The 9934-nt window shown below is 34.4% G+C and overlaps 1 protein-coding gene across 1 annotated transcript; it reads left to right on the forward strand.

The window, feature by feature from the left end:
- The first annotated feature begins 2179 nt into the window (after window positions 1-2179).
- Window positions 2180-5573, forward strand: LOC101299897. The gene is made up of 7 exons (XM_004306500.1): window positions 2180-2198; window positions 3162-3269; window positions 3358-3474; window positions 4108-4215; window positions 4305-4421; window positions 4703-4768; window positions 4863-5573. Exons 2-7 carry the CDS (start codon window positions 3164-3166, stop codon window positions 5042-5044), a joined length of 696 nt encoding a protein of 231 aa, XP_004306548.1. The 5' UTR covers window positions 2180-2198; window positions 3162-3163; the 3' UTR covers window positions 5045-5573.
- The last annotated feature ends 4361 nt before the right edge of the window (window positions 5574-9934 follow it).

Consider the following 9934-nt stretch of genomic DNA (forward strand, 5'->3'; position numbering starts at 1 on the left):
TCACAAACCAAAATTCGACCGTCAGATATGATCATTATGGCGAAAGATGTATATGGTAAAAAATTCAACTGGATCCGACAACGTTAAGGGCTCGATCGAAACGGTCAACTCTAATCGAAAATAAGAAAACTGTATTTTGAAGCCCTAAACGGACTCGGATGGCCAAAAAGGCCCATACGTCATAGTATTAGCAATGAGTTTGACTCGTAGGGACGTTACACTTCCGGAAAGGTATCACAATAGTCAATCAGACACCAAACGCCAAATCTGCAGCATAGTGAATAATAAGGGTAAGTCAACTATCGGCATCAAGACTTTACCGGAATACCGTGATTTTTCAACCGTAGACGTATTTCATCATTCTGGTCATATCTTATTTCACGACTTTTTTGCGTTTGAAGGTTCTACGTATAGTTTTTTTTTCCAGATGAGTTGTTGTCCAAATCTGCAAATATAAAGCACTTTAGCCGACGAAATTATATTTTTCGTCGGGTAAACTTTTAAAAATTTCGTCGGACTTAAACTTTTTGAAAAATTTTCGTCGGCTAAAGTTCACAGACTATAGCCGAACGAAAAAATTATTTAGCCGACAAAATTAAAATTTCGTCAGCTAAAGTTGACCATAGCCGACGAAAATTTTAAATTAACCGACGAAGAAAAATTTTGTCGGCTAAAGTCCGCTTTAGCCGACGAAAAAAAATTCGTCGGCCTGGTTTTTTATTTTCGTCGGCTAAAGCCTTTATTTTGGTAGTGATTAAATGGGTTGTAATTAAGGTTGTTACAACCGTTTTTCTTCAATAGGTGCATAAACAAATCTACGTACACCAAAAATCACTAGCAAATCTAGGATTGTCAAGTGATTGCTTGCATGTGGCTATACAGTCCTTTGGGTCTACGGGCTAGAAACCAGGAAGCAACTCCATGTCCGAGTGGTTTGAGCTTATGATGGAGACATTGCAAAAGTCTCAGCTGGAAGTTTTTGTCATGCTATTGTGGGCAATCTGGACTGAACGCAACAACATATTATGGAATGGGGTGAACTTCGACCCAGCTCACATGGTTAGATGGTCTCTGAAGCTTCTAGAAGAGTATCGTCGAGCTAATCCAGAAAAGACAAATGGGCGGAAAACTAGGGCTGCTGCAAAATGGGAGTTTCCTCCTCCTGGAAGGCTTAAGATTAACTGTGATGGGGCACTTAGAAGCAATGGTGATGGTGGGGCTGCAGTAGTCGTTCGAAATGAAGAGGGAACGTTTGTTGGGGCAAATGCTGTGAAGCTTCCTTTTCTGCACTCTCCTTGTTTTAAGGGATGGGTCTTATTCTTGCCAAAATGCCAAGTTACATTAACACAAGGGGGCGGATATGGTTTATGTCTTGATGGAGAGCTCGTATGAGTTCCTTTTGGTTTTTACGGTTTTGGTCCATACGCGCCACCAACCGACCTTCCACACCCATAACGGCGAGGGCCACAAGCCGGATTCCCCTCTTGGTCTCCCCAGGATTTTCCCATACTTGCTTTTTTTTTTTTTGCCTTAATGAGCTTCATTTGCCGATAGACCTCACTCATCTTCTCTTCTGCAATATAGAAAATATGAAATAAGTTATAATTGATGACCAAATGTTTGAACATGCTAGATAGCTAATAAAAAACTGTATACCAATTACTATATGAGACCGATATAACTGCTTTCTGTTACATTTAAAACTCTAGCCATCTCTTCTCTCTATTGTGGAAGAGAACAGTATTATGAATACTAATAGGTTCGAGTTCGCATTGTAGCCTTTCTGAACTATTCTTTCATATGCAGATAATGGCTACCTACTATTTGTTTGTTAATTTACTATATATCTATTTGTTGATCACTGTTCATCTACAGTAAAAAACAGTGATGCCACTCTCAGTTCTAACAGATTTGGGCCTCTATGTTGGGCCTGTTTTTTGTCGGTGGAGCCCTGTTTATTATCGGTTGAGATATTTGGGCCTGTTTTTTGTCGGTGAAGCCCTGTTTGTTATAGGTTGAAATTATATGGGGGAACGACTCCCTTCCTCTCTTTCTCTTCTGTCTCGAAAAACTGTTCATCTACACTTTCTGGATTCCAATTACACTAAGAAAGCAATTTCAGAAGTCTGTGAGATTTAGACTCGAGTTAAGCTTCAGAGAGAGGGTCGTCGCTTAGAGAGTCATCGATTGCGAATCTGGTAAGCTTCCTCTTCTTTGAAATCGTTTTTTATTTTATCATCTCAGATCAGAGAGGCATAGCAGGGGTGTTGAAATGTTGCGCTATTAATTCCTGGTTTGGTTTTTCATTTAAGTCTGTTAACCTCTAAAAATTGAAACACTCTAAGAAGTTTTAGACCGTGTACCACAGAAGATGGACCTGTTATATACATTGTGAAGTATATATTGTCTTATAGGATTGTATGATGGGCACAGTTTGTATTCCTTTCGTTGCTTTACTACTGTCATCTTCAAATGAGGTTTTTTCTAGAACTTTAGAAGGGTATTATTCATATTAATAACAGGAAATGGTAGGATAAGAAAATTCATTTACTGCAGAAACTTCAATTACGATGGTTAATTGGAATATGCAAATCTCAAAGCTAAGGTGTAAATGTACTTTGTACGATTTCAATTGATGAGTGGTATAGGCCAACATTCTAACAGGATCTTCATATGATATTCCCCAGGAATTAAGGCAAACATGATTTCAATTAACGAGTATATAGTATTACCCTGTTATATGAATAACTATGGAACAATATCTTCTATGGGTTGCGCCTATATTACATGATTCTTGACTCTTAGTGCATTTGCACCGGACAGAAGAACCAAATAGTAAATTATTGAATTTATGATTCCTGTAATTGAACGCTCATCTGTTGCTTTCATATGGAGGATCTTATTTCCTATATTATATCTTCTAAATAATTTGAGTTTGCTTATTCTTTTGTCTTGGTGATCATGATGTTACTCTTGGTCGATCAGATGATGACCAAGCTGTAGAAATTTGTTTATCATATCTGAGATTCTTAGATCTGTGTGACTTCTTTTACATTCATGAGACTTCTTTTGTGATTTGTTGCTAAATTTTTATTTTGTCTTTATATAAACCAGAATTTTTTATCAATATTCCTCATTTCCTTTTGTTTCACTTACAATAGAGATGGGTCGTCGGAACCGGATACTCTTAAGAGAACAACATTTACAGAACTTGGAAAACGAACAAATAACTGATCACACTATCTCAAATGATAATCCAAATATAATAGGTATTCATACATTCTCATTCAATCTTTATTATCTCTTTATTCAGTCGAGCTATTATGTCTTATTATCTCTTCATGATATACTTTGCAGCCCCTGTGTCTGGAATCAGAAGGTCCTCAAGAAAAAGGTTTTTTCAGAACTTGGATGTAGAAGGAACATCAGCAGATATTGAAGATAGACGTGCATACGAATCAAGAGAATTAGATGGTGAGTTCTATTTTCATACAAATAAAGCTCAATACATAACATAATGTCACCGGTTTTCTTCTATCTTCTCCATTATGTGACTAATAGATATGCAAAGTTTATTTTACCCTGTTTGTTTGATTAGCATCATGTTTACTATCAGTAGTATTTTCTGTATGCACAAGGTGAATCCTAAAGACTTGCACGTCAAGTATTCAACAAAATACCTAAGCGAAGTATTTCTTTAAAACATGATGATATCTATTTATGCTGAAGTCTGGTTTAATTGTTTTCCGCTGTATTAAACCTCAGCTTTCTGATCTTGATTTCTTTACAAACTCTTTTTTGTTTTCACTCTTCTACAAAATACATGTCCTTTTTTTTTTTGGACTTATATCATGCTATTATATCTTCTAAATAATTTGAGTTTGCTTATTCTTTTGTCTTGGTGATCATGATGTTACTCTTGATCGATCAGATGATGACCAAGCTGTAGAAATTTGTTTATCATATTTGAGATTCTTAGATCTGTGTGACTTCTTTTACATTCATGAGACTTTTTTTGTGATTTGTTGCTAAATTTTTATTTTTTCTTTATATAAACCAGAATTTTTGATCAATATTCCTCATTTCCTTTTGCTTCACTTACAATAGAGATGGGTCATCGGAACCGGATGCTCTTAAGAGAACAATATTTACAGAACTTGGAAAACGAACAAAGAACTGATCACTCTATCTCAAATGATAATCCGAATATAATAGGTATTCATACATTCTCATTCAATCTTTATTATCTCTTTATTGAGTCGAGCTATTATGTCGTTATTATCTCTTCATGATATACTTTGCAGCCCCTGTGTCTGGAATCAGAAGGTCCTCAAGAAAAAAGTTGTTTCAGAACTTGGATGTACAAGGAACATCGGCAGATTTTAAAGATGGACGAACATATAAATCAGGAGAATTAGATGGTGAGCTCTACATGTGTTTTTGTTAGATCTGTTTTTGCTTTAGTATATGTCCTTATTTAATGTCTTGGTTTTTATATATAAATATATATATATATATATAATTTTCCATTTGAACCTTATGCACTTCCTATATTATTTATGTCTTGGTTTTAATCATGGGTATTGATCAATAGCCGCTTCATGGGTATCATTTCAAATACTTATGTTAAAGATTCAATTCTATTATGACCATCATTGTATATGATACTATTTGACATAGTTGTGTACCTTTTTATGAATAGCAGTTGCAAATACTCTTGATAGTTCGTCTTCATTTGGTCAAGCACACTATCAAAGGCAAAAACAAGGTTATGTCTGTTTAATTATGGTTTATTTATTTATTTTACCCCTGAAAATAAATGTATGGTCTATGAACTTAATTGAAATTAATTACAATTGCAGGTGTTGTTATTGAGTACAAAGATTTTGGAGATGATACCTTTCAATGTGCCCATTGCAATGCATATTACTGGCGAGATGGGATGAATACACGTGGAGTCTACACCGGTTGTTGCAAAGCAGGACAAGTAAGATTACAACCATCAAATCAAACTCCATCATTTCTTGAATATTTATTAGAATAAAAAAATGGTGCAAAAAGTAAACATTTTCGAGATAATATACGTGTCTATAATTCAATGTTTGCTTTTACTTCAATGGGTGCGGACATTAACAAAGACAAACAAAGAATCTGGACCTTATGTTTTTAAGATATGTGGACAAGTCCATCATTTAATGGGGTTTGTTTTACCATTGCCTGGAGAAACACCTAAATTTGCACAATTATATGTTTATGATACTCAAAATGAACTATCAAATCATATCAATGCTTTAAGTCCTAACAAAAAACAGAGAATTGATTCTGATATCGTAAGCGGACTTTTACAAATGTTTAATGAGATAAATGAATTGACAAAGATATATCGAAACGTTAGAGATAAATTCGAATATGATTCCTTACCATCGGTCAATATGACTATGTTAAGTCGCCAACCATTTGATAGCAAACAATATGAAAAACCAACAAACGAAGAAATAGGTAGTTTAATAGTTGGTGATATCGGGGAATTTAATTCTAATAAAGATGTTGTTTATTCAAACGATGGATATTTAAAGCGAATCTCTAAAATACATCCAAAATATATGTCGTTGCAATACCCTATACTTTTTCCTTACGGAGAAGATGGATATCGAATTAATTTATATTTGCAACGAACATCTAGAAATGAGAATAGTGAAAGAAAAAAGATGTCAATGCGCAATTTCATTACATACCAAATTCACGATAGGAGTAACCAATCAAGCACTCTCTTAAGAGGTGGAAGATTGTTCCAACAGTATTTAGTTGATGCTTATGCAACTGTTGAAGAGAATGAGCTAGATTATATTAGAAAACACAACAATGATTTCAGAATTGAAAAGAAAATGGATGTATTTGCTGCTTCTTCAACAAGAATTACCGAAAGTCGTGATATAGGACAGAGAATCATTCTTCCAAGCTCTCACACAGGTAGTCCTCGAGATATGATTAACAATTACCATGACGCAATGGCAATTTGTAGACAATATGGTAACCCAGACCTGTTTATAACATTTACTTGCAATCCTAAATGGCCTGAGATAACAAGATACCTTCAAAACAATCCTACATACAAGTAGGAAGATAGACCAAATATAACTTCACGAATTTTTCAATTGAAGTTACAAGATATGATTTCATACATTAAATCAGGTGAACCATTTGGTGAAGTTGAGGCAAATGTATGCACAGTTGAGTTTCAAAAAAGAGGATTACCTCATGCTCATATGTTATTTTGGCTGAAGAAGAACTACAAATGTTATACAGCCAACGATATAGACTCTATTATTTCTGCTGAATTGCCCGATAAAAATACTAATCCACATCTTTTTGAAATTGTTAGTCAATTCATGATTCATGGACCTTGCGGACCATTAAATTTAAAAGTCCCTTGCATGCGTGATGGAAAATGTTTCAAATTTTTCCCAAAGCCTTATAATGCTGATACCATATTTGTCGGAATTAAACCGCCTGTGTATAGAAGACGTGACGACAGTACAAATTTTGTATTAAAAGATAAAGTACATATCGGAAACAATTTTGTTGTACCTTATAACTCTAAATTATTGTTTAGATACAATGCTCATATTAATGTTGAATCGTGTTCACAATCAATGTTAATCAAATATTTGTTCAAATACATTAACAAAGGTCCAGACCGAGCTCGCATTTTATTAAACGAGGATAAGCATGATGAAATTCAAACATACCCTAAATGTCGTTATTTAAGTCCACATGAATCTATATGGAGATTATTTGAATATTTTATTCATTCGAGATACCCTGTTGTTCAATACTTAGTTGTTCATCTACCTTCAGAAGAAAATATTGTTTTTAAAGAATCTGCTACTCTTGAATCAGTTATTAAACATCATGGTAATGATCATACTACACTCACTGGGTGGTTTGAAGTAAATAAGAAATCTGAGGAAGCAAGACAAGTAACTTATGTTGAATTTCCTACCAAATATGTTTAGGATAACAGAAATAAAGAATGGATGCCTAGGAAAAAATATAAAACCATTGGCAGAATGCAACGTATTCATCCCTCAATAGGTGAAGTATATTACATGAGAATGCTATTAAACAATCAAAAATGTTGTAGAAGTTATGATGAAATTAAAACAATTAACGGTGTTACATATTCTTCTTATCAAGAAGCATGTCGAGCTTTAGGTTTGTTAGGAGACGATAAAAAATGGTGTGATGCCTTAACAAATTCAACACATTTTGCTACAGCATAGGAAATACGTCAATTATTTGCAACAATTATTATATTTTGTGAAGTAGCTAATCCACAAAAATTATTCGAATTATATTGGTTGAACATGTGCGATGATATTGTACATAAAATTCGAATGGAAATGAAAAATCCAGATTTAATCATACCTGAACCTGAATTAAAAAACAGCCTTTTATATGAATTAGAAAAAATATTTAATATGTCATCTAATTCATTAAAAAAAATTTCAATTGCCCATGCCAGATGAGAATAAAATAGCAGAGCTTAACAACAAATTGTTAAAAGAAGAACTTAATTATGATTTACATTTGTTAAAACATCAGCACGAAACTTTTATAACCAAACTAAACAATTGTCAAAGAATCACATACGATTACGTTACAAAAGTTGTTGAAGAAAAAAAATCTGGAGCCTTTTTTGTTCATGGTAGTGGTGGAACTGGAAAAACATTTCTATGGCATACAATAACTACCAAATTGAGATCTGAAGGAAAAATTGTTTTAACTGTAGCTTCATCTGGTATTGCATCATTATTACTTCCTAACGGCAAAACAGCGCATTCTCGATTTAAAATATCACTTAATGTTACTGATGAGACGATATGTCCGATAAAAAAAGGGACCCATATTGCAAGACTACTACAAAAGACTGACTTAATTATTTGGGATGAAGCCCCTATGTGTAATAAATACTGTTTTGAATCATTAGATAAATCCCTTCGAGATATTATGTCACACTCTAATAATAGACAAATTGAAGAACCATTTGGTGGGAAGCCAGTTTTGCTAGGCGGAGATTTTAGACAAATATTACCAATTATCAAAGGAGGAACCAAAGAAAAAATCATTAAAGCTTCTTTAAACAAATCTAAGCTTTGGTCATCTTTCAAAATATTTAATTTAACAAAAAATATGAGGTTGTCAAAAAGCGGTCTCACTGATCAAGAGAAGAAAAATATTTTAGATTTCGCAGATTGGATCTTAAATATTGGCGAGGGGCGTATACAATCAATTAAACATACAAATGATATGGACATGTCGTGGATTGAAATTCCAGAGCATTTACTAATAAGTTGTCATACATGTCCTATAGAATCAATTTTTTTAGCCACTTATCCTAACTTTGATATTAAATATGATAACAATGATTATTTAAAAGAACGTGCGATTGTTACAACATGAAATTCAATTGCTCAAAGTATAAATAATTACGCTATTAATTTAGTGTCAGCTGATAAAACTACATATTATAATTTAGACACAATCTCAACAGATTCTGGTATCAACGAAAACATCAATCTCTTATATCCAACTGAATTTTTAAATCAACTTGACTTTAGTGGATTACCAACGCATGAATTAATTTTAAAACTTGGCATGCCCATAATGTTATTAAGAAACATAAATCAAATTTCTGGCTTATGCAATGGCACGAGGTTGATAGTGACAAAATTATTTGACAGATTAATAGAGGCAAAAATACTAACTGGTAACAATATTGGACAAAAGATTTTTATACCAAGAATTGTTTTAACTGCAACTGAACACAAATGGCCATTTATATTTAAGCGACGTCAATTTCCTGTAAAACCATGTTATGCAATGACTATAAATAAAAGTCAAGGTCAATCATTAAAACAAGTTGGTGTGTATCTTTCTGAACCAGTTTTTACTCATGGCCAACTTTATGTTGCATTATCAAGAGTGACATCAAAAGATCATCTAAAAATTCTCATAAACAATAATGATGGTGTTCCAAATAAATACACAAAAAATATAGTATTTAAGGATGTTTTACAAAATCTATGATCCTATATAATCAATTTTTTTGATCACTTATCCTAACTTTGATAGTAATTATAGTATATTGATTCCTCTTGACTCTCTTTGCTTCAAGAATTTTTCTCTTGCACATTGCGTCTGTCACATCCCGACCCTTATATTTTTACCTTATTTACTAGCGTGATTATAATAAGAATTTTACCGTCTCGATCATTGAGTAAATAGTTTAATTGGTCCCTAGAGGGGTTTCGGGGACGATTATGTGCGGAGGATTATTAGTATGAAGAAAATACGACGACGGTAAAAATAGTAAATTTTAGCTAGTAAAAGGTAATTTTTATTCGGGTATTATTTTTCGGGGTGTTGAATTTTGGATTAAAAGGAGAGTTGGGTCGGCTGGGCCGAGCCCAACCCATTTCTTCTTCCTTTCTCTCTCTCTTCCTCCCGATTTTTCTTCTCTTCCCACCCGATTTTCTTCTCTCTACACCCAGCAAACTTCCGGCCGTCCTCCCGCCGCCGTCCGACCTCCGTTCACCGCCGGACCGGTCCCGTTCGGTCGGTCTCTCTCCCAGCAACATTTCTAGACCGGTGAGAGGAGCCCTAGCGCCGCCGTGAGTGAGCGGTGCCGCCCGAAAGCTTCGACTGCCGAATTGGTTTTTTCGCCGGAACTTCTTCCTCCGGCCACCAATCCGGGCAAGCTTGGTATGGTTTTGTAGCCCTCCAACCCAGCAACCTTGCCCTAAAAGGACTCACTCCCTCTTGAGCTAGGTAAGGAGAAATTTGAAGTGGAAGTTTTATGGTGTTTTTGGATGTTTTTAGTCGATTGCCCTAGTTAGGCTTGGAATTGGTGTTTGTGCTAGTTATGAAAGTT

The sequence above is a fragment of the Fragaria vesca genome, linkage group LG7 (genome assembly GCF_000184155.1).
Source record: "Fragaria vesca subsp. vesca linkage group LG7, FraVesHawaii_1.0, whole genome shotgun sequence".
NCBI lineage: Eukaryota > Viridiplantae > Streptophyta > Magnoliopsida > Rosales > Rosaceae > Fragaria > Fragaria vesca.

Coding starts and splice junctions, on each gene's coding strand:
- LOC101299897 (XM_004306500.1), top strand. CDS start 3,164: ATGGGTCGTCGGAACCGGATACTCTTAAGAGAACAACATTTACAGAAC. Junction 3,475..4,107: donor CGAATCAAGAGAATTAGATG/GTGAGTTCTATT, acceptor CACTTACAATAG/AGATGGGTCATCGGAACCGG. Junction 4,216..4,304: donor TGATAATCCGAATATAATAG/GTATTCATACAT, acceptor TATACTTTGCAG/CCCCTGTGTCTGGAATCAGA.